At 34.4% G+C, this 26,544-nt stretch overlaps 1 protein-coding gene across 3 annotated transcripts; it reads right to left on the bottom strand.

Annotated features, from left to right (window-relative positions):
* Positions 1-3,004: 3,004 nt before the first annotated feature.
* LOC150099289 (uncharacterized) lies at positions 3,005-20,091 on the bottom strand. 3 transcript variants are annotated; one of them, XM_090403624.1, is made up of 2 exons: positions 20,000-20,091; positions 3,005-6,693 (listed from the first exon to the last, which is right to left on the bottom strand). In XM_090403624.1, exon 2 carries the CDS (start codon positions 5,753-5,755, stop codon positions 4,781-4,783), a length of 975 nt encoding a protein of 324 aa, XP_090259750.1. In that variant the 5' UTR covers positions 5,756-6,693; positions 20,000-20,091; the 3' UTR covers positions 3,005-4,780. The 3 variants fall into 3 exon arrangements, with proteins under 3 accessions (XP_090259750.1, XP_090259752.1, XP_090259751.1); XM_090403626.1 differs by lacking the exon at positions 20,000-20,091 and adding an exon at positions 19,449-19,704; XM_090403625.1 differs by lacking the exon at positions 20,000-20,091 and adding an exon at positions 19,357-19,456.
* Between the last annotated feature and the right edge of the window lie 6,453 nt (positions 20,092-26,544).

The raw sequence follows: 26,544 nt of genomic DNA, 5'->3' as shown, positions 1-26,544 counted from the left end.
GAATTAGCTTGTGATGCAGTCGAAGCAAAGCATATTTCTTTATATATATTAGATGTGTGTGCGGTAATTTTTCTTCCTTGTCTATTTCTTTCTGAGAGAAATTCCTTTCAGTCAGTATGTGCGTTTCATGTATTTTACGTATATTTTACACAATCTGTTTAAGATTATGTAAAATATCTTTATATGAACATATATTTTATTTCATGCAATTCTTACTTTCCTAATTAAAAGGAAACTATTTCAAATAATTATTATTAGCTGATACTTTATTATTATTATTATTAGAAGTAATAATAATGCTTATTATTATTCCCCTCATAATCCTCTCTCATCAACCGAATGGTTGGTGGGATAGCAATGTTACATTACTTGACTTGTCTCTTAACGTGTTCTTTGGTCTGGTTTGCCTCTTCGCCAGGGAAAAACTCAACCATTTATGCTTACTTCCCTTCAGCTGAACGACTCGTAATTCGTGACATAGACAAAATTCGAATCCAAGATCAATTGCATTTGCGACGAATTGTTGTGTAATGAACTGCCATTGGACAAATTGTTTATTCAATACATACCTTTTCAATGAATTGTCATTCGGTAAATTGTTGTCCTCTCTTATCCATTTTTCCTATTTACCGAAAAACACTAAACCCTTTAATTTCTCTTCATGGTAAGTACAAAATCTGAAGTCAGCCAACTCTCACTAACGGCAAGGCATTTCTAAGTAATGGCAAAAACTTTCTCCCTCTTGTCCATTATACTTCATTATAGTGCAGATTCCTTAATTTTAACATTGCCAAAACATCTTTGAGGGCAAGTGCATTGTCCTGATGAAAGGTGATTTTTTCATCTGGTTAAATGATCAGAAAAATATTCCATGGTTACTGTTTTACCCTTTTCAAGATAATTAATAAACAAAATCCTTTAGCATCCCAAAACACCAATGGATTTTTTTTTTTTTTTTGTGCTGAACCTATTTCTGTCCACTTTTCTGACTGCTGTTTGGATTCTGGTGTGTAATGGTGAATCCAAGTCACATCCATACTAAGAAATCAACAAATAAAATAAGTTTTATTCTTGTTGAAATGCTTCAAGCATTGTTAGGATTTTTTCATGCGAGTACGTTTTTGATATGCTGTGCACAAGAGCAGCACCCTTCTTTGCAAAAAACTTTCTTTTGCAATTCTTCATGCAAATTATATCCAAGTTCTTTTGAAAAGTCTAGTCTCAGCAATTTCAAGCACTTTGAAATGATTTTTGGCGTTGTTACACTTTTTTGGATGTCCTTCACATGGATCATCATCAAGGCTGATACGTTTAAAATCGGCAGTCCATTTCTTAATTGTGGGAAACGAAGGAGAAGAGTGCCCATAAACTTTTCTGAACTTTGAATAAAATTGTTTGGCGTTAAACCTTCATTTACAAAGAATTTAATAACCGCATGACACTCAATTTTATCCATTTCAAGGAATGAAGACAATACTTTGGCTTTTGACAGCTGTATAAAATATACTAGATAGAATGACTTGCAATTTCACATGGTCTCCGTAATTCCCAGGATGTCAATTTTATATCTCTCCATCTCCTTTTACAAACAATATCAAGAAACCTATATATAGATCCTGACCTTCCAAATATGATGTACAGTTCACCTCTGAGATTAAACCCATATCTTCTGGTATTGAAGACTGTAATATTCTTCTCAAACAGGATTCTCTGACAAAGACTGCTGAACATGGCTGATTATTCTGTGCAACAATTTATGCAGCATGAGATCCATTATAACGTGCAAGAATATCAGTTTGTGGAGTGAAGTAACTGCAATAAAAAAGGGGTACAGTAGCAGAGGACCTTTCTACAAATCTCATCCCAATATGACCAGGTGGGATTTGACTTAGGGATGAAAATATTTCAGACAGAAGAAAACTGCCACCCCATAAGAAGAAAAGAAACAGCAAAACAGGAAAGACATACTCTTAGACCTCGAATACACTAATAGCATTGGGAAGGAGCATGAAAAACAATAAAAACAGGGTAGGGATCACTCTGCAGATAATATAATAGATGTATATAACATGATGTAAGGCATGGTCCACCATAGATACCTTGTGCTTGAAATTCCACTACTCACTAACGTTAACACTTGAGGAATTCAACCATGCAATATGGTACATGGAATGCATATTGTCTATTGTTACTACATAAGACATGACCTGATTATCAGCTATGGAATTTGAATGAATTAAATTACATTTAAACGAAGGGCTGTTTACAGTCCCTATAAACACCCTTTCATTTAAAACTTATCTATATTATGGAAGATACTTGGTAAGCAACAGCATAGAAAATTACAATATCTGATACTTTCAGAAGTAACTGGAAGGAAAACAATGAACAAAGAAAATAATACAAAATATAAGCTTCGAATATCAGATCATGATTGAACATTAGAATCATGAACATATTTTGCCATTAAAGATACTTCTAATGTAGAGATTTCTGATAATCACTTTTCTCAATAAAAAATTAAAGAGAAATACAAAAGCCTGATTGGATAATTGATTTTTATTGATATGTTTATGACCTATGAATAGTTAGCTATTTTATGGGTTAAGTTTGCTGTAATTTCGCACAATTTATTTTAACAATTCCTGTTGTGTAGTAGAAAATTATATGACATTCTTTATGGGGATTTCTTTTTGCCACTTCAAATTTTTTGATTGCTTCATATGATGTTGATATAAATATTATTCATCTTCCTTGGGGAATTTATTATTCATCTTCCTCATCTCCAATCTTTTGTCTATTCCAAGTTTTAAATGTTCTGCAACATCACCTTTTACAGACTACTTGAATGCAGAGGTAGTCCATACTTGGTGCAAAAATAGTCAAATATCAGATATTGGTAAAGAAATAGTATGCGTTATGCTGATATTTTTTGGAATCTATTGGTAATTATTCTAGCATATTTCGTATATTATTTCAATGAATAATCAAAGGACGAATAATCTTTCAAAAGAAGATTATTTAATAATCACATAAAAAAAGATATATGAGAACATCTGCACACACATCTCTTAACAAACACAGCTGTCTTGGCAAAATGTAAAAATTCAAACATACATAATTGCTACAATGTGCATCAGAAGATTTCTGAGAAGGATATTAAGCTTTACTTAACATTGAAATAATAATAAATACGACAAAACAGGAAACATGAAAAAGCAAACAGAAAAATAGTAAATGAAAAACCACTGTCCACTTGTTCTTATGAAATGAATGATAAATTGCAAATAACATGAATTGTGCAATCATTTAATAAACTAATGAAAGGCCAAATGAGATTTAATAATCATTTAGTGCCCAATGAATTGGGCACAAAGTTTTCATCATTGGAAAGAAAGATGTTTATATAATATTTAACTATTTTACTCATATTTTTAAAATATCAAACATTTATTTAGGAACTTCTTCCAGAAAAATTTACCACTTTAGAACAGAATGAAATGCATTCTTGAATGCTTTAATATATTGATGGTAGAAAACTTTAATGTATTTTATAAAGTGATTCGATTTCTTTGAATTCAAAATAAACTGTTTATTTTCTCTTGGACAGATTTCAAAATGTAAAATATGAAATTTTATTTAAATTGGTTGATGGCACAGTAATAAGTTCATGTCTAAAAGCAAAGTGATTTCTTGATTAGGAAAAGCAGGTATCTTGAGAAATTAATTACATGTTCAGGATAAATATAGAAGTCTTCCCTTCTGACTTATATGGATCAACTGATTTATAAGTTTTCTTAACATACTATGCAAGCAAATGGCTTCTACAAAGTACACCCTGACACTGAGTGATAAACTTCATTGCTTCAAGTTCTACAAAAATGATAGTCATCAAAATGAGTTGTTTAATAACTTGAGAGCTTTTATTAACATCTTTATTTTGCAGTGGTTCTGATGTGGTGTACAATTATTCCTAAGTATGAACAAAGAAATGTTTTCTAATTATACAGCTGTGCAAGTATTACAAAAATATGCAGGTGTCGTAGCTTTATCCAAAGTATAAATCACTTTTTTAATTTACATAGTTGGGAAATTAGAAACTTGGGTTGAAAATTATTTCTCAACTATGTAAATTTTCTAGCCAAGTTCCTACAGATATTGAACTCTTCCATGCCATCCAAGTAAGTTTATCTTGCAATAATAAAGAAAAACTTTCTCATTATAAACAATTTCAGAACAAATGAAAAAATGACTTCATCAATAAGCTGTCTGTTAATGAAAACAATGCACCTCATACTTTACTGGAAAATGGGTTTTACTTAGAGTTAACCAAAAACTCAGTATCCAAGTGCTTAGGGTGAAATATAATTTGTCAGAAATTGCAAACTGATTTCTGCAGAGTGGGAACAAATAAAGTGCTCTTCACTTACCCTCTTTCTAAAACAGCATGCCACATTTTTCACATAACAAATATTTTTGATCATAATGAACTAACAAATGTCACACTTCCACAATGAAATGCACTTGAACTAATAAATGGTTTTACTTAACATTGAAATAATAAATGTCTCTTCAGGTTAACTGACTGTAAAAATGTCTTTCAACATCTCTCACAGGAGAATGGCTTTCCTTGTGTATGAATTAACAAGTTAGTTTTAAGTTTACCTGACTTCAAAAATGCCTTTCTACATCTATAAGAAGGGAATGGTTTTCTGTTGATTAGCATGAACTAATAAATGTCTCTTCAGGTTACTTGAGTCTAAAAATGACTTCCCACGACTCATAGAAGAGAATGATTTTCTTTTTCATGAACTAACAAATGCCGATTCAAGCTACTTAATTGTGAAAATGTCTTTCCACAACTTTCACAAGTGAATGGTTTTTCTTCAGTATGAACTAAGAAATGTCTCTTCAGGTTACTTAGGAATGAAAATGACTTTCCACAACTCTTGCAACAGAATGGTTTTTCTTGCATATGAACTGACAAATGAGTTTTCAAATTACTTGAGCGTAAAAATGCCTTCCCACAATGATCACAAGAGAATGATTTTTCTTTAGTGTGCTCTGATAAATGGCGTTTCAAGCTACTTAATTGTGAAAATGACTTTTGACAACTTTCACAAGTGAATGGTTTTTCTCGAGTATGAACTGAGAAATGTCTCTTCAGGATACGTAACTGTGAAAATGCCTTTCCACAACTATCACAAGTATATGGTTTTACTTGAGTATGAACTACCAAATGGGTTTTCAAGTTACTTGAGTGTGAAAATGCCTTTCCACAAATCTCACAAGAGAATAGTTTTTCTTTAGTGTGAACAAATAAATGTCTCTTCAGGTTACTTAAGTCTGAAAATGCCTTTCCACAAGTCTTACAAGTGAATGGTTTTTCTTGCATATGAATTGACAAATGAGTTTTCAAATAACATGAACGTGAAAATGCCTTTCCACAACGATCGCAAGAGAATAGTTTTTCTTTAGTGTGAACTAATAAATGGCATTTCAATCTATTTAATTGTGAAAATGACTTTTGACAACTTTCACAAGTGAACGGTTTTTCTTGAGTATGAACTAAGAAATGCCTCTTCAGGATACGTAACTGTGAAAATGCCTTCCCACAACTATCACAAGTATATGGTTTTACTTGAGTATGAACTAGCAAATGGGTTTTCAAGTTACTTGAGTCTGAAAATGCCTTTCCACAAGTCTTGCAAGAGAATGGTTTTTCTTCCATATGAATTGACAAATGAGTTTTCATATGACTTGAGTTTGAAAATGCCTTTTCACAACGATCACAAATGAATGGTTTTTCTTTAGTGTGAATTAATATATGTCTCTTCAGCCTACTTCAGTGTGAAAATGACTTTCCACAACTCTTGCAAGAGAATGGTTTTTCTTTCATATGAACTGACAAATGACTTGAGCATGAAAATGGCTTTCCACAACAATCACAAGAGAATGGTATTTTAGAGTGAACTGATAAATGTCCCTCCAAGTTATGAGTCTGAAAATACCTTTCCACAACACTTACACGAGAAAGGTTTTTCTCATTTATGAACTAACAAATGTCTTTTCAAATACCTTGATATGTTGTACAAAAGAAAAACCTCTTACTGTGAACTAATATGCAGTTCTTAAGATTACTGGATTTTGTAAATGTCACACCACAAGTTTCACATGAGAATGATTGCGACTGAGTGTGAACAAATAAATTTCTTTTCAACCTTCTTGATTTGAGATACATCTTTCCACAATATTACAAGACATCATTTTTGCTACAGAATATTAAATGCCATAAGTCCTCACCATTGGCGATTTCAAAATATCATAGTGTAAAATTAAGAGAAAGGTGTTTCGTTTGTGATCGATAAATGATTTTAGGTGATCCTTCTAATGTGTTTCATAGGCTTTCACCTTAGAAAATGTTTTCTTTAGCATGCATGAATAAATTTGTATCTCTTTCAATTGATGAACTGTTATTACCATATGATCTGCACTGGATATAATTACAAAATTAGTTTTGAACTTATTTTAAGTAGTACTTCAATAAATTCTGAGAATAATTTGGAGTCCATGTTTTTCATGTAGTTTTTCACAATTAGCGATATATCAGCTTAATAATTTGAACACTGGTGTTTACACAATGACCTATAGCTTTTCTTCTTTGACGTCATCAGCGATTTTTCAATTATTTTCCTACAAAAAATTAAAATAAACAGTTGTAAGCACATAATATTTTGAATCTTATAATTAAACAATGTTCAATTTATTAATTATATGAAAGTTGAAACTTTTTTCAAACCCATTTATAGTAATGAGGTTCTGTGATTAAAACCTACATAACTTAATTATGAATAAATTTAAAATTTATTATGATGAGGCATAAATATTAAACCTTATATTTATATATAATGTTTTCTTTATAAAAATATAAAACACAGGACTTGGCAAAATTTTATGAATTCTGCATAGTTTTGGATATGCGACAGGTCAACACAGTATGATCTCTATCTAGTCTGATATAAAATAGCTTTCTCTGAAACATGAAATCAGCACTCTCACACCAGTCCCCTCCAAAATGTGTTCTATTAGGTAATTTTTATTATTACAAGGTGACAGATCTAGAGAATAAGATATCAATGTGGTAATGAATTTCACTCTGAATACTCTCTCCATGCTACTTAAGGGTCAAAGCTGTATAACTGAGAGGAGACCTCCACATAGCCTTTAAAGGAATGCGGAGAACCGACCAGGGCTTCTGACCTAATGTCCAATCCTCACCTTCTCGTGGTGCACCCTGTTGGGTATCTACTTTGATACTGAACGAACGAGGATGGGCTGGCAATTTGGGATTTAGCCGACCAAATTGTATTCTTATTGGTTAAACCAAAATAAAAAATGATGGTACAACATGACAAAATTTCATGCCGGCTGGGGCGTCGCCCGGTTAAACAAGGCCCCCGTTGTTTTCGCCAGGGAACCAGGGCGAACAGCGAAAAGTCAGCTACTGGAACAAATCTGAAAACAAACCCCAACTCAACATCACCAGAGTTAAAGATCGGTACTATCAACGTAAGAAGCCTGAATGGCAAAGAAATGGAGCTAGCTGAGGAATTAGATAAGTACCAGATCGACATAATAGGGGTGACTGAAACAAAAAAGACCAAAACTGGTGAGATCTTTCTGAGCAATAAATACAAAATGTTATATTCAGGCAATGACAATCAAGGAAAAGAAGGAGTAGCCATAGTATTCAACACAAAATACGAGGCTAATCTTCTTGAATGGCAGTCAGTCTCAAGTAGAGTAATGTGGGCGAATATGAGAATGGAGAACTGGACAATGAGACTTATTTGTGCCTATGGTCCCACAGAAGGTTCTACTAAGGTAGAAGTGGAGGAATTTTTTGAGGCTTTAGAAAAAGCAACTGACACAATGAAAAAGGAAAAGTTGGTCCTTGTTGGGGATCTAAATAGTAGAGTTGGAAATGATTGTGAGACATACAAAAATATTTTGGGAAAATTTGGAGAAAAGAGCAAAGCTAATAATAATGGCAAATATCTGTTGGATTTCTGCTCAGGACATGGAATGGTTATTACTAACACCATGTTCCAACATAAAAATGTGCACAAATTCACATGGAGAGAAGAGGCTAGGAATAAGAAAAGTCTCATTGACTATGTTATTGTTGATAGTGATGTTTTCTCCCTGGTGCAGGACACCAGAGTGTACAGAGGATTTGAAATTGGAAGTGATCACTATTTAGTCTTGAGCAGGATAAAATTGAATTTCATATTGAAAAGAATAACATGTAAGAAAGTTTTAAAGCGAATAAAAGTTGAGCAGCTCTCAGATGTGAACTGTAGACTAAAATACAGAAATATTATTGAAAAGAAAATGAAAGAGTTTGAGAACAGGAATCAAACCTTGGAGATTCAGCGGCAAACTCTGAAGGAAACATTGATTGATTCTGCCAGAGAGGCATGTGGTGAGGTTGTGTGCAAGGATAAAAAAATCAGAACTCCCTGGTGGACACAGGAAGTTAAAGAGGCAGTGAAGGAAAAGAAGAAAGCATATCAAAAGTTCCTGTCAAATAAGTCAGCTTTTACTCTTAAAGAATACAGAGACAAATGTACGAAAGCTAAACAGTGTGTAAAACTAGCTAAACAAAAGTCATGGGAGGACTTTGGCAAGAATATAGAAAATAAATATCAAGAAGGTGGCAAAATATTCTGGAGGTTGTTGAAGAAGCTTAGGAATGGAGGAAAGAGTGTTGTAAAAGGAATTAGAGATGATAAAGGTGAAATGAAAACAGGAGAAAAAGATATCCTTGAAGTATGGAGTAATTACTTTGAAAAACTGCTAAATGAAACAAGCAGTGATGACAGCACAGTGATAAAAAACACTGACCAGGCATGCAGTCAGGAATACATATCCATACTTGAAGTAGAAAAAGCCATCAAAGGCTTGAAATGTGGAAAGGCAGCAGGAGTAGATGATATTCGACCAGAAATGCTGAAGTATGGTGGTATAAGAGTCTTACAGTGGCTGCACTGCATAGTTCAGAAAGCCTGGACAGAGGGACGCATTCCCGATGATTGGAGTAGAGCTCTCATAGTACCCATATATAAAAAGGGAAATAAAACTGAATGTGAGAATTACAGAGGTATTTCCCTACTGAGTGTTCCTGGCAAGATCTATGCAAGTATACTTGAGAAACGGTTGAGAAGAATTGTGGAAGAAAAGCTTGGTGAAGAACAAGCTGGATTCAGTCCAAATAGAGGCTGCCAGGATCAGATCTTCACTTTACGACAAATAGTCGAGAAAGCATGGGAATATAACAAAGATCTGTATTTAAGTTTTGTCGATTTGGAAAAGGCATATGACAAGGTGCCAAGAGAGAAGCTATTCAATACGCTGCAGTTATATGGTGTCAATGGGGCATTATATCAAGCAATACTTAGTCTTTATTTGAGTTGTGAGTCAGCAGTTAGAATTGAAGGAAGTACAGGAAGTTGGTTTAATGTTAAATCTGGTGTGAGACAAGGATGTACATTATCCCCTCTGTTATTCATTATCTATATGGATCACATTATGAAGGAATGTGGTATTAAACCTGATATCAAAATTGGAGATGTTAATGTCAGCTCTTTGCTTTATGCGGATGATGTTATACTTCTAAATAAATCCGCTACAAGTCTGCAAGATTCTCTGACTAAATTGAATAGCTGTTGTAATAGATATGGTATGAAGGTCAGCAATAAAAAGACAAAGACAATGAAAATAGGCAGAATCATTGAAAATGTCAACTGTGTTGTGAATGGAGAACCAGTGGAACAAGTAAAACATTTCAGCTACTTAGGCACAATTTTTACTGAAGATGGTAAACTAAATATAGAAATAGACAACAGAATCAGCAAAGCTGGTATCGTGGGAAGTCAATTGAATAAATTCATATGGAATAAGAAAGAAATTAGTCGGAACACTAAATTAGCTGTATACAAGACTGTGTTCAAACCAATTTTAACTTATGGATCTGAGAGCTGGGTCAGAAGTAAAACACTTGACCAAAGATTAGAGACCACAGATATGAGAGTCCTGAGAAAGATTAGAGGCGTGAACAGATGGCATCAATGGCAATATCATATTAAAAATGAGGATATTAGGAATGAACTTGACATTGTCAGCATCCAGGAATGCGTTAGCAGAGCTAATCTCAGATGGTATGGTCACTTAAATAGAATGGGAGAGGAAAGATTAGCAAAACAAGTGTTCTCTGCCAGATTGGCAGGAAAACGACCCAGAGGAAGACCAAGATATAGGTGGATTGATACGGTACAAAGTGCCTTAGACGATAGAAATATAAGATCTGATAATGTTGGAGTCTTGACAAGTAACAGACTGATTTGGAGGAAAATTGTAGATAGGAAGTTAGTAATGATGTAATTTTTTCATGTAGTACTGTCATATCCTGTACACCCCTTGAGGGTACATGGCAGGAATTTGATGATGATGATGATGATGATGATGCTACTTAAACCTCTATCTAACCATACCACATTTCAACAACTGCACCATCTGCTGCCATTAACATTATCTGGCAGTAGGTCCAAACCTCACTGCATGCAGAATTAAAAATATAGGAAAAATACATAAATAAGAGCTACTTCGGTAAAAGAGCTGCAAAATCAATAAACCACTAAAGATTCCTTTCGTTACAATGAAAATCAAGGCCCACTGGAAGTCTTTTCAACTAAAGACTTCCAACATTGTTCTCACAATTACACTATACAATCAATTTCAGTTGCATAAATTCCATTTTATTTTCTTCCGCTCACATGCTCTTTCGTATTTCCCATCTATATCACCATACTCAAAGTGTTAAATGACAATTAAACGTCCCATGTTAATTTGTAATAAAATGCCAAAGCATTCCACTATCCCTATTTCAATCTCAATCGGTGTTGACACCTGAGTATATCATTTGCCACATTGTTTTGTATGCGAGATGGAATCTCACATACAAAAGTCTCAGTAGCACTCACTCATCATATACTGCTGTCATCTAAAGTCTATAACAGCATTTCCTAGGTTTTTCCTATGACTGAACACTTAACAAATCATGAAATTTTCACGGAACACCTTAGTGATTTTGTAATGTATTAATAATTAATTATTGATACATTAAAAAATAAATAATTATGTCAATCATAAAGAGAATTAGTACACTTTTGTATACAGTGTGACATGGTGACAAATATAAAATTACATTTAAATCACTTATCAATCACTGCAGTAATGAAATCTTGTAGCATATTGTAGTTTCCTCAGACCAACATCCCTAAATTAATTTATGCTGATTTTCATTGACATATTCCATTCTGATCACCAAAAATTGATAACATTATTATACGTACTTATGAGTGAATGCACACGGAGATTCCATTGCATGAAAGGCCCGTCAATACGGCAAAATGAGGTTGAAGATATCAAGACAACTAAATCGTCTGATGTTCCTAAAACGCTGCTGGGATAACAAGGTAATCCCTAATTGTGATAAACTGAAGCACCGTTTTACTTCACAGAAAGCTCTGCATATTTATAATCATACTAGCTTTGCCCTATTAAGAGAACAAATTACTGCTATGCATGTTCTCCTTGCCGACGAAACAAAACCTTACAGGCACTAGAGGAAGAGCTTTCAAAGACGCTCTGCCATGATCTTTGGACGATTCTTTATGACGTCTCATGCACTTTGGCAAGAAAAGAATTAAAAAAAAAATAAGAATATCTGATAAAGAATTTTACTTCCTTATGACAGCCACCACTCAACACTGTAGTCAACCTCTTGTCGGTAGTTTTAAAGCCTGAAGCACTCACCACACTTTCACGTGGCCACAATTTCACCCTAGCTGCTAAAAGAATACCTGCCGAGGAAATCATGATCCAAATAGAACATGGGATTCACAACCTTCCTAACCATATCGCCATCAATGTCAGACTGGATGTAGCCGGTGGTCTCACTAAAGCAAAACCTCCAAAAACCAACTTATCCAAAGACGAATATGCAGCTCTACTAGAAATGAAGATATACAAAAAAATAGTAATACCAAAGCAGATAAGGGAAACGCCACTGTGGTGCTCAATCAAAAGGACTACAGTGGTAAGCTTAATGCTTTAGTAATAGACCATACTACTTACCTCCCTAGTGAATATAATCCTGCCAACTCACAGATTAGAACTCTCCACAGACTCCTTAAGAAAGTCACTTCTTGGCCCGTGGAAGTCACTAACAAATTAAAACCTTATAACTCTAGATCCCCCCGATTATATGGACTCCCAAAAATACATAAACAAAATGTGCCATTACGTCCCATAGTGGATGGCCTTGATTCCCCCACATAAATTAGCCAAACATTTAGCCAAAATGCTCACACACTATACTGGCAACACACCATCACACAAAAAACTCAGTCCACTTTAAAGCCAGTATTATAGAAAACCTCTCATTCCAACACACTGACATAATGGTCAGTTTTGACGTCTCCTCCCTATTCACTAATGTCCAACTCAAAGAAACCCTAGAGCTCATCCAAGCCAAGTTTCTTCCCAATATCTCAGCCCTATTTCAGTTCACAATGAACTCAGGCTATTTTGTATGCCAAACTGCTTTATTTGTACCTATTAAGACTGCAGACCATTGATCATAAGTAGTTGGAGTTGCTGACATCATCTAGTTATCAATGCAACTGCACTACCCTTCACACCACTTTTAAACTTTGTTGGAACACTTTGGTTTTTAATGTGTGTTTGTTTAACATTTTTTATGGTATTTTATGTTCATTCATATATGACAAAAATATGTAAAAGCGAGATAAATAAAATTATGTTAAAATTTTAAATCACTTTTTTTTTTCTCTTAAAAACAACTAATCATAGAATCTCTAAGCCTGAAATGGGAGAAAAAAAAAATGGCTGTTCATGATCCCTCTGTAATTTTCAAATTTTATATTGCATCTTCATATAAAAAAGGTTGCTGACCTCTGGCCTAAACTGTTTTTGGAACAACAGAGGTGCTTTTCCTGTATTGAATCGAGATATGAATCAGTACTGATTCTTCCTATGCTTATTGTATGACCTTTAGTTTAGCCATCATTTAATTGATCTGTAAACCAGCATATGTGATAATCCTTTTTTTTTTTCCTTTAAAAATTTTTTATATCCTTTTTTTTCTTTTTATGATTTTCCATATAAATTTTTAACAATTTTGATGACTTCGTGATATAACTGATTTATATTTAATCGATCTAACCGTGTTGGTTTGAATCTTCTATATTATTATTTCTCAAATGAATTAAAATTTATGCTAGTTTCGATGTTATCATTACTAACAGCACTGCACACATCACTACCCAATGGTAGAAATAGATGCAGCAGAGAAAAACAATGGCGTGTTATATTGCTGAGATAAAATGAAGTGTGATACCTAATAGGACAGTTCATTTCTTATCAATATGCAAGTAACAACTTGCTGAAAAAAATAAAAATAATATATATATATATATACACACACACACCGTTTTAAAAAATATAGATACCCCATAGGAAAGTTCATTTCTTATAAATATATCATCAATACAACTTCCTCAATTGCATACGTGATTCTCTCGTATTACTTCGTTTATGCAAAAAAAAAATCCATGCGAACATAATATTCTTTTATATTCTTCAATTTTGCTATTATTGTTATTTAAATGCAAATTAATATTACTCGGTCGTTATAATATTCTTATGTTTGAATATCTTTAGAACATTTTGATTGATTTATTTTAACTCAGTTAAAATAAATCAATCGTGCCATCGTGTTCACGATATACAGCCAAAACTAGAGTACAGTATGTTTATTACTATGTCATAAATGATTGCAGATTCAGCATGTCGTATTTGATTATAATTTATGTATTTATAAATAATTTGAAAATAATTTATGTATTTTTCAGGAACTTTTGATATGAAGAAATCATATCAAAAGTTCCTGAAAAATACAAAATTATTCCAACTGGACAGTTAAAATCTCGGTGATCATCAACGATATTGTAATTAACCTGTGAATATCGTCCAACTTTAAGTTATTGGATTCATATCTCATTTTGAATGAAATTGGCCTTAACGATTTAATATTTGCATGATTAATTTTGCATGCTATGAGTTTCAAGTAGTATAAAAAAACGTTTTTATACTGGTTTAGTTTATAGATTTTTTTCTTTGCAGTTGAACCTTGATCCAAGTAACTGAAATGCTGGAGCAGCCTTGCTCAGGTTGTGAAAAGTTAGATAGCTTTCTTTTGTAGGTTATTGATTTCTTTGATTTTGTTCGTTTACATCATCTGGTGTTTTATCCCATAATACGTTTGTGTATTGCCTTTCCTCATAAAATATTTACCATCTCTTATCATATACATAATTGGATAAACTGGGGATGAGGCCAACGCGCCGAAACAACATATACGGAGCTAAACTGCCATTGACAATGCAGGCTGCACTGACTTTGAAAGATGCACTAAAATGTAATAAAAAACAAAAAAAAGTTAAAACAATTCCACCACATTATATTCATAGGGGTAATTAATAGGTACAGGACACCATCATTCTTGCGAGGCAGCTTGCAATGTTGCTGGACTAACACCTGTCTTCTTAAAATGCAAGACATTTGTCATATATATGAGGTGACTATCGGAAGAAAGGAAAAGTCGAAATCGATGCAAGCTGCTACGAGCTTCCACTTCGCTATGATAAGTGGCCTCACTCAGCAAAGAACATATATATTAAGGATAAGGAAATCTCCAAAAGCTGATGAAAACCGAATAAACTGACAAAAGAAAAATAGAAGGAAACAATGGCTGTTGTTTCATAGTATATGACAGGTGTAATGGAATGCTGTTTCATACAGAATCTTGTGTGTTCAGAAAACCAAGCAGATCAACTTGATATAGTTTATTAACTTACATATCCCCGGGTAATAGATCTCTGCACCTCTCCTCGCAAGACCGCAACCATTTACAAGGAGAGTAGAAGCACTGTAGACAGTATAAAAACTGAAATAAAAACCAATGGGGTATTTCAGTGTCAAACCTGTATAACTGAAAGGAGACCTCCACATAGCCTTTAAAGGAATGCAGAGACCCAACCAGCCCTTCTGACCTAATGTCCAGCCCTCATCTTCTCGTGGTGCACCCTGTTGGGTATATACCTGAATACTGAACGAACGAGAATGGGCTGGCAATTTGGGATTTAGCTGACCAAATTGTATTCTTATTGGCTTAAACCAATATACAAAATGATGGTACAACATGATAAAAATTCATGCTGTCTGGGGTATCACCCACCCAGTTAAACAACGCGCCCATTGTTTTCGTCAGAGAACCAGAGCAAACAGCGAAAAGTCAGCTACTAGAACAAATCTGAAAGCACACTCCAACTCAATATCACCAGAGTAAAAGATCGGTACTATCAACATAAGAATCCTGAATGACAAAGAAATGAAGCTTGCTGAGGAATCAGATAAGTACCAGATCGACATAAAAGTGAGATGACTGAAACAAAAAAGACAAAAACTGGTGAGAACTTTCTGAGTACTAAATACAAAATGTTATATTCAGGCAATGACAATCAAGGAAAAGAAGGGGGAGCCATAGTATTCAGCACTAAATACGAGGCTAATCTTCTTGAATGGCAGGCAGTCTCAAGTAAAGTGATGTGGGCAAATATCAGCGGGGAACTGGATAATGAGACTTATTTGTGCCTATTGTCCCACAGAAGTGGAGGAATTTTTTGAGGCTCTAGAGAAAGCTACTGACACAATGAAAAAGGAAAAGTTCGTCCTTAAGGGGGATCTAAATAGCAGAGTAGGAGGTGATTGTCAGACATACAAAAATGTTTTGGGAAAATTTAGAGAAAAGAGCAAAGCTAATAATAATGGCAAATACCCGTTGGATTTCTGCTCAGGACTGTTTATTACTATCACCATGTTCCAACATAAAAATTTGCACAAATTCACATGGAGAGAAGAGGCAAGGAATAAGAAAAAGTCTCATTGACTATGTTATTGTTGATAGTGATATTTTCTCCCTGGCGCAGGAGACAGAGGATTTGAAATTGGAAGTGATCACTATTTAGCCTTGAGCAGGATGAAATTGAATTTCATACTGAAAAGAATGACATGTAAGAAAGTTTAAAAGCAAAGAAAGTTGAGCAGCTCTCAGATGTGAACTGTAGACTAAAATACATAAAGATTATTGAAAAAAAAAAATGAAAGAGTTTGAGAACAAGAACCAAACCTTGGAGATACAGTGGCAAACCTTGAAGAAAACCCTGATTGATTCAGCCAGAGAGGCATGTGGTGAGGTTGTCTGCAAGGATAGAAAAATCAGAACTCTATGGTGGACACAGGAAGTTAAAGAGGCAGGAAGGAAAAGAAGAAATCATATCAAAAGTTCCTGGCAATTAAATTAGCTTGTGATCTTAGAGAATACAGAGACAAATGTAAGAAAGGTAAAGACTGTGTAAAACTAGTTAAACAAAAGTCATGAGAGGACTTTGGCAAGAACATAGAAAATAAATATCAAGAAGGTGGTAAGATATTCTGCAGATTGTCGAAGAAGCTTAGAAATGGAGGAAAGAGTGCTGTAAAAGGAGTTAGAGATGATAAAGGTGACATGAAAATGGGAGAAAAAGATATCCTTGAAGTATGAGTAATTACTTCGAAAAACTGCTAAATGAAACATGCAGTGATAGCACAGTGGTAAAATACACTCAACAGGCATACAATCAGGAATAATATCCATATTTGAAGTAGAAAAAGCCATCAAAGGCTTGAAATGTAGAATGGCAGCAGGAGCAGATGATATTTGACCAGAAATGCTGAAGTATGGTGGTATAAAAGTCTTACAGTGGCTGCACTGCATAGTCCAGAAGACATGGACAAAGAGACTAATTTCTGATGATTGGAGTAGAGCTGTAATAGTAGCCATATATAAAAAGGGAAATAAAATTGAATGCGAGATTAGAGGTAGTTCCCTACCGAGTGTTCTGGGCAAGATTTATACCAGTATACTTGAGAAACGGGTGAGAAGAATTGTGGAAGAAAAGCTTGGTGAAGAACAAGCTGGATTCAGGCCAAATAGAGGCTGTCAGGATCAGATCTTCACTTTACAACAATTAGTTGAGAAAGCATGGGAATAACAAAGATCTGTATTTAAGTTTTTCGATCTGAAAAAGGCATATGACAAGGTGCCAAGAGAGACGCTATTCAATATGCTGCAGTTATATGGTGTCAATGGGAAATTATATCAAGCAATACTTACTTAGTCTTTATTTCAGTTGCAAGTCAGCAGTTAGAATTGAGTACAGGATGATGGTTTAATGTTAAATCTGGTGTGAGACAAGGATGTACATTATTCCCTCTGTTATTCATTATCTATATGGATCACATTATGAAGGAAAGTGGTATTAAACATGATATCAGAATTGGAGATGTTAATGTCAGCTCTTTGCTTTATGCAGAAGATGTTATACTTCCAAATAAATCCACTATAAGTTTGCAAGATTCCCTGACTAAATTGAATAACTGTTGTAATAGATATGGTATGAAGATCAGCAATAAAAAGCCAAAGACAATGAAAATAGGTAGAATCGTTGAAAATGTCAACTGTGTTTTGAATGGAGATCCTGTGGAACAAGTAAAACATTTCAGATACTTAGGTATGATTTTTAGTGAAGATGGTAAATTAAAATGGAAATAGACAACAGAATCAACAAAGCTGGTATGGTAGGAAGTCAATTGAATAAATTCATATGGAATAACAGAGAAATTAGGCAGAACACTAAATTAGCTGTATACAAGATCATATTCAAACCAGTTTTGACTTATGGATCTGAGAACTAGCCAAAAGTAAAACACTTGACAAAAGAATAGAGACCGCAGATATGAGAGTCCTGAGAAAGATTAGAGGCATGAACAGATGCCATCAATGGCAATATCATATTAAAAACAAGGATATTAGGGAAGAACTTGACATCGTCAGCATCCAGGAATGCACCAGCAGAGCTAATCTCAGGTGGTATGGTCACTTGAACAGAATGGGTGAGGAAAGATTAGCAAAACAAGTGTTCTCTGCCAAGTTGGCAGGAAAACGACTCAGAGTAAGACCAAGATATAGGTGGATTGATACAGTACAAAGTGCCTTAGATGATAGAAATATAAGATCTGATAATGTTGGAGTCTTGACAAGTAACAGACTGATTTGGAGGAAAATTGTAGATAGGAAATTAGTAACGATGTGAATTTTTCATGCAGTACTATCATATCCTGTATATCCCTTGAGGGTACATGTCAGGAATTTGATGATGATGATAAAAACCAGTATAACATATATTAGTTTTTTGCGAACCACATTCCTATAACGTGGCACTTATGCTAATCTATCTAGAATGGCGTTCTATACATGTTTCACCCTGAATGAAACAGCAGAATTTCAGTTAGTGATGACTGCTAATGAAGGTTAAATATTTAACGTTTTACTTTCTTCTCTTCGTTAGGTCTACTTTTTTTTTTTTTTTTTATGTTGGGCCCATGTACAGGAGGTTGGTTGGTCAACTTATAGTACCATATATGGGTGGTGGGTTGCGAAAGGAGAAACTTGTTTACATTTGATTTGAATGCCTGTATATTGACGACCTACTTCAGTTGACCCATTCCTTGGGTCAACTGAAGTAGGTCGTTGATATATAGAAGGAAGAGGGTCGGTGAGAGAACTGAACCTTGTGGGACCCAATCATTAGTTCGATAGTGAGAGGATAGGTAGCCGTCTACCATCACACATAGTGTGCATCCAGACAGGAAGCTGGTAATCCATAAATAATGGACTAATGCGGTGACGAAATAGAAATCTTATATTGATTTCGTCATATGGTTCTAATAAATCACATTAATATGCTTGTCCATCTAGTTGAGAATTTTAAAACACAGCTCGAACTGCTTGCATGTAAATAACATGTTTCATGTGACATTTATTTCACAATGATTCCATCAGTGAGCTAGCAATAAGCAGAGAAAGCTAATGTTAATGATGATAGCAAAGCAAATTTCCTGTAATTTTTCCATAGCACTCGCTTTCATTATATATCACGTTAAATGCACATATTCAGTACCTTGCATAATGCGTTTATCAACAATATAATAGTAATAATAATCTTATAGGTTAACAACCCATTAAAAATCGGGATTACATGCGCATAACTTCATCGAGTTATGCACGCTGAAAAATACATACATTTTATAATCGATATCCAATCTACTTACGACAAAGCTGGAAGGTTAATGTCTCCTCTCGGAATTCCAAAATTAGCATGTCATGCAATTTCTTAACTTTCAGTGGGAATAGTGCTACTTACTAAAATTCCCGCTCGTTTCTGCTTTGGAAATTAATCCATTTCGAAAATCGGACTCCTTCCCTTCAAACGGCCGGTTCTTTAACATGGTAGCCTATGGGAGACCACTGCACACGTCGTGATATGTTAGCAGGCACCTAGGTATCAATGGATGGTTTTTTACTCCTTTGGAAAATTGCAGACAAAACTTGATCTCGAAATTACGAAATTAGCATGTTATGTAATTTCTTAACTTTTAGTGGGAATAGCGCAACTTAAAAGGAGTAAAAAACCATAGATAGCCGAGGCGCCTGCTAACGCATCACGAAATGCGAAGTAGTCTCCCATAGACTATAATGCTAAATAACCGACCGTTGCAAAGGAAAGAGTCCCCACTAAAATGTTGCTTAATTCGAAAACTAAGGATTATCCGTATTTCCAGTTGGTTGCGCTCTGTCATTCTCTGACAGTTAAGGGATTGTGTGTCATGAACTTTTGCAATTTTCCAAAGGAGTAAAAAACCGACCATAGATACCAAATACATATATTCTGTAATCGATATCCAATCTACTTACGTCTTAGATTCCACTTTAATTCACCAACACAAACAGCAAAAAATACAATTAACAACGCCTTCAAGAACCAACCGTTGACGTACCGCTGCACTCCAAATAACACCATTACTAGATAACAGGAACTTGCATTGCGCCACCTACATGTTAAAATATTAAATAATAAAAATATTTTTAAAAAATAACAAAATGAGAAAGGGCAGAAACCGGAAGTAATTGAAAATGTAAAATAAAAAAAAAATAATAAAAAAAACCAACTAACGCCTTTTATTCCCTAATAGAAAGTACGCGAGGCCTTTATACCCTATCTAGCTTTTGTGTAGCTTTATACCCTATCTAGCTTTTCGAGGCCTGTGTAGCTCAGTGGAAGTGACGCTTGGGTCCTTTGCGCTTGGCCTCTTGAAGTTAGACCTAGGTTCTAGTCTAGTCGCTGACTAGAGGAACTTTTTCTAAGCCTATCTTCAACCGGTTCCCGAGTTAGTCGATCTCTGGCACAGGCAAGCGGGTTTTTCCTCCCGGAAACTCGGGTTTTTCGTCCCTCTAGTCAGCGACTAGACTAGAACCTAGGTCTAACTTCAAGCGGCCAAGCGTCACTTCCACTGAGCTACACAGGCTTAATATAAAATAACAGTACGCTATTGTTTTTTGTTACATTCATTACAATATTATAATTATATACTACTATACTATAAAAATACAGTAGTATATAATTATAATAGCAAAGAAATTATTTACTAATGCAGTAGTCGTACTATACAATAATGACGAATAGTACCACACAAATATTTCCGTGAGTTTCATCATGGAAGGTAAGCTCTGTCTGTATCCTAACTGAATCTTAACAGTATTTTTGATTTAGAATCACACTGAATCTTCTTTCATTCATACACACTGGGTAGCATTTCAACCATCGCCAATGAAATAAGAACTCATCCAATTTAACAGACTAAAAATACTGTAGCTGGTATAGATAGCAATGATGATAGTAGTAGTAGTGGTGGTGTTCTTGTGTATATTTGGAGAATTAAATACTAGGGAAGACGGTGAGACGTTTGTATTGGATAAGAGTAGAGTACATTGCCTTCCTGCGACGTTTTAAGAGTCTTTGGGGATGTCTTGTAAAAATCACAATAATATTCATGCCCACTCTCTACTCTTCACTTGAAACAAATAAAAATCACACTATGTTATTTACTGAACTTTTCCTTCTACTTGTTCTACCGTTCAAAAAATGGTTCCCATATCTATTTAGGAAATAGCTCACAACAGTTTAAGTTACAGTTGTCTAACAAAATCAGTAGACTACACGCCTTCAGTCTACTTTGGTCCTCGCATCTAATATTTCAAATTGCAGGAATAGACAATTTGTGAAATTCATTACTCATAATCCCAAAGGTGGTGGGTAAGAATATGATACTCTATTCGGAAGTCGGAGGGGTGTGGGGCAACATGGTTTTGTTTAAGGCGGTGTTATGTTTGTAATTTATTAACTTTTATGCTGGTGTTCAAAACTTAAGAACAAACCCTATTTCAGATACAAGTGCAAATTCACAGGAATCAGATTGCTGAAATTGTATTACTGAGGATTTTTAGTAGAAAGCGGGTACACATTCAAATATTCGAAACTCACCAAAGGAGATATGTGGTAGCATTCCTGCAGAATGTTACCACGTGTCACATTTGGTGCGCTCGCTTTGTTCGCTTAGCGGTAGCATTCCTGTGGAATGCTACCGCTAAGCGAACAGTCTTTGAAGAAAGTTCTTTTCGTGAAACAATAAAATAGAAACTGGAATGGATTGTACTGTATCAATAATTTCACAATGTGAAGAATTATTGGAAGGGCTCAGAATTACTGATAGTGCCAGACAGTTTGGAATCTTATAGAACATTGTATCCATACTCTTGTTAGGTTTCAAAGCAATCAAAGGTGTTCTAGACGTTTGCTAAGACATTGCTCTCGGTCTAATTCAGTGCACGAAGACAAATATTTTGCTATGACATCAAAACTTAAACAATGCACTACGGCAGGTCAGCTTGCAAATCAGCTTCATTCACGAATAGATACACGGATTTCTCGGTAAACAGTGACAGGCTGCAAGAAGTAGGACCGTACGCCCGATAGCATGTTGTCCGATTCATTTTATTCAGAGCTAACCGTACAGCAATTTTTCAGTGGTGTTATATCGATCTAAATCTGACAAGACAAAAATCACCTAATCTACTCTAAACAGATCACAGTCGTTTTAGTTCGTGCCTTTCTAGAGACAGGTAAATCTGGATTGAAAATTGGACCGCTTACCATCGCGAGAATATTCTGAAAAGTGCGGTGCTGTGATGGTAGGATGTTATCATGTGACAATTCTTGACCTAATTGTGCACTAGGTGTGGAATTACTTCTGGAGACGGTGGATATTAAATGAATCTAGTGGATGAATTGTTGCCCAGATTTCAACCGCGTTGAACACATTTGGGAAGCATTAGTTAGATGCATTGCTGCTCGAAATTCTCTTCCAGAAAACAAACAAGACATCATCGTTGTTCTGAATGAAGAGTCGGATAGTTTGCTTCAAGAACTCCTAACTCACTTGGTGCTAAGAATGTTACGACATTCTGAGAGATGTATCGCAATTTGGGGATTATTTCCCGTTGAAATCTCTCTACGAATACATTTCTGTAAGGACATTTAATCCTTAACTGCGCATACCGCAAATAAATTTATGTCCATGTTTGGCTGTAATCGTGAAACTGTTTTCATAAGTAGATAAAAATCTGGTTGGTATTTCACTTTTGGACACTAGTGTGTAGCAAATTGACAGCTGACTTGGACAGGGGATTGGTTACCAGGTGAAACGGCTGCATTTTGCTAAGACTTTTGAAAACATGCCAAGAACTCTACTTTTACACAAAGAGAACAAGTGGATTTGGATATTTGACTGTAAAGTGAAGCCTATAATGGTTTAAGGAAAGATACCAAAAAGTAGTGTATGGAGGAGCAGAGATCAGGATAAAGCATGCGACCAGTGGTGTGCCGCCAGGCTCGGTGATTGGACTATTATTGTTTACGTTTTCATAAATCATAGAGGAAATAACTTGAAGGAAGGAATTTAGTAGTTTGCTGATAAGGGCACGTTGGGTAGCGCAATAATTAATCAATCTAATCGAGAAAGTTTGCAGGCTGATTTAAATATGGTGAAAGAATGGGCTAAATATAAACGATGTAAGTTAACTATGGAAAAATGTAAAGTTATGCATTTCGGGATTAAAAAATTACAAGCTCTGTATCGCATTGATGAAAGTGTACTTCAGTTGATCGATGAGTTTAGGAACCCGTGGGTTTTGGTGGATAGAGATTTGAAGTTAAGAGGGGATATTCCTTAGGTGTCCAAGACAGCACTTAGAATTACTTAGTTATTGCAGAACATACTAACATGTAGACATAAAGAAGTTATTATTTATTTATTTTTTATTTTGTAAGTTGCATATTCTAATACAAAATAGTATTTAATGTTTTCGCATTTCATACTTGCAACAGGATATTTTTAATACCGATATGCAAAAACCAATCATTTATATTATTATCCTGAAGAAAGCTTCATCATTTCTGTGTGAAAAGACATATTCTTTTATTCCAGTTTTTAATTGTTTGGGTAAGTTTTATTTCTTATGTTAAAAGTAGTGTGTTGAATATTTTTTGTGCTAAATAAGTGTAAGGTTTGTGTATTGCTTTATTTGCTTTAGGAACTATATATTTTAGGCCCTTATGTATACTCATGAAAGCATCTTGTTTGATATTTTCGTATTCGTTGTCTTTTTATATGAAAAATAGTACCCTATAGGCATATAAATATCTGAGGATAAATATTTAAGTTATGTTTAGTATGGTTTATTTATTACATATTGCGGTATCCTTATATTTGTTTTTAGTTAAAATTTGAATTACTTTATTCTGAATCGAGACCAAAGGTTTCAGCGTAGTGCGATAGATTCATCCCCAACTTACTATACCGTATTATTATTATTATTATTTGACACTTCCAGGGAGTTCAAAGACTCATAGAGGGTGAGTGTGCCAAAAGCATCGAACGAATGGTCCCCTTGCAACTACTAACCATGCTGAAACTTATTTAATTCAGCCATTAGTAGCAGAGGCGCTACCGATCGATACCATATTGTGGTTTGCTTTCAATCCAGGAAGAATATAATATTTTTAACAAATTTAAATTTAAGAATCCATTTCTAAGTAGTAAAGTCTGTTTAACATAATCCTTACTTTATTTACAACACCGGTAATATGCGGTTTCCAGCTTAAATTATTATCACGTTTTAATCGCAGGTAAGTTATTACACTGACTTTTTCTATTTCCTCACAGTTGCAATTTGAATTTGTCCTGCAAGAAGTTGACGAAGCAAGGACTTGAGAGTTATTGTGGAATTGTGGATAAAGGACTTAAGTTTAGAGAGCATATTGCAAAGGTTAAAAAAAACATCACATCAAATTACATATTCTTTGAGGAACACACTGAGAAGCAGGGATAAGGAAGTGATTGTCCCACTTTATAAGGCATTAATAAGACCGCATTTGGACTGTGGCACACATATGTGGTCACCAAGATTTCTTGGTGATGAAGAAATGCTGGAGAGGATCCAGAGGCAAGTTACAAAAATTGTTGTAGGTCTATGGGATGTTTCCTACTAGGAGAGATTGATGGTCTGTGGGCTCCAAAATCTACTGATAGACGTTGAAGAGGAGATATGATATCGGCATAGAAATTATTAAAGGGATTTTATAGGATTGACACTGATGACTTTTTTAAGACCAGTGCAGGAAGGGAGATTGTTTACGAGTGTGGTTAATAAGAGTGTTAGGACTAGAATTTTTGCTTGGAGGGTTGTGACTGGATGGTATGCGTAGCCAGAGGAGTTGTGACTGCTTCCTCAGTGAATGAATTTAAGGAGAAATATGACAGGTATTTTGTGTGAGTAATGGTTAGTGTGCCAATGTAGAGTCTCCAGCAATTATTCTTTTAACTCCATGGTGACATCGCTATGATAATAATAATAATAATAATAATAATAATAATAATAATAATAATAATAAATCAGCTAAATAATAATAATAATAATAATAATAATGCAAAATTACTTGTCCATTGAAGTTCATTTTGCCTGTTGTATTTCGTATGTTAAAATTAACATATTTAAGTTTTGAGACATTCGGACTGAGTTTGTTCGACTGGAACCAATTTGATACTTTCAAAACATCAGCATTCAATGTGGTTTGCATTTTTTCGTCTGTTTCAGTAAAGAAAATTAGTTCTGTATCATCTGCAAAAGTATTTAGTTTACTGTTTAGTTTAAGATTGGAAGTCATTAATATAAATATTAAATAAAATTGGTCCTAAGACAGATCCTTATGGTACACCAGAGTCTACTGTTTTGAAGCTGCGGTGGCTGTTGTTTATTTTTAAAATTTGTGATCTGGCATTTAAGTAATTTTTGAACCAGTATATGGCTGCACTGTGAAGTTCAGTAAAGCATTTTCTGTGCTGAACGTTTGTACGAATCCAAATTAATTCCTTGAAAGGAACTTAATTTTGTCCAAAATTGGATGAATCTAGTTTTTATTAATTTCTCTAATGTTTTCGACGAGACTGTTAAAAGCGTGATAAGTTTATAATTTTTCAAGTTATTTTTGTTTCCCTTTTTGTAAATAGGTACAACTACGGCCTTCTTAAAATCCGACGGAAACGTGCCTGTCATCAATGATAAGTTAAAAATGTACATTAGGGGTTCCATAATGTACTTTTGGCATTCTTTCACTATGCTAGTGTTAATACCGTCTTATCCAGAATTTTGGGTTGAATTTAGGCTAGAAATAACACTTTTGATTTCGTTTTCACAAGTGAGGAAAAGACATATGGAGTTATTAATTCTATTGTTAATGGAATTCTAAGCGGTGGTTTTAGCATTTTTCAAAATGCTTTCACTGACCAAAGCAAAGTGATTATTGAAATCTTCAGTTAGTCCTCTTTCTTCATTTTCTGTATTTAATATTCGATATCTTTAAGTATGGGAGGATTTGTTTGTGTTTATCTTTGCCGATTAATTTATTCACAAACGTTCACTGTTTCGAAGAGGTTTCCTAGAATTTTCCGAATTCATTTCTGTAGTATTCGTTTTTACTTTCTGATAATTTATGGTGTATTCGATTTCTATAATATTTGAAACTGTGTTCAATTGATTGTACGGGTATTTTTTAAACTTTTTATACACCTTATCTCTAATTTTTGTGTAGTGTCTGATTTCCTGTGTAATCCCGGGCTTTGTTTGTGTCATTCTGTTATTTTAACTTTAATTGAGTCTTTTATTTTATTGTTTAATATTGCAATAAATATGATGCGAGTTATCAATATTTTTTTTCGTCCTTATTTCTTCCCAGGAGAGAGTGCTGGTTACTTTTCAATACTCTGGCTTCAATTGTTATGTACGGAATGCTTTTGATTTACTATCTCTGCGCTATACTTGCAAATGCATTTTAATGCTGATTT

The sequence above is a fragment of the Typopeltis vanoorti genome, chromosome 14 (genome assembly GCF_054136105.1).
Source record: "Typopeltis vanoorti isolate ZY-2024b chromosome 14, IOZ_Tvanoo_1.0, whole genome shotgun sequence".
Classification (NCBI taxonomy): Eukaryota; Metazoa; Arthropoda; class Arachnida; order Uropygi; family Thelyphonidae; genus Typopeltis; species Typopeltis vanoorti.
The sequence above is the reverse complement of the archived record's forward strand: the minus strand, read 5'-3'. Positions and strand labels throughout refer to the sequence as shown.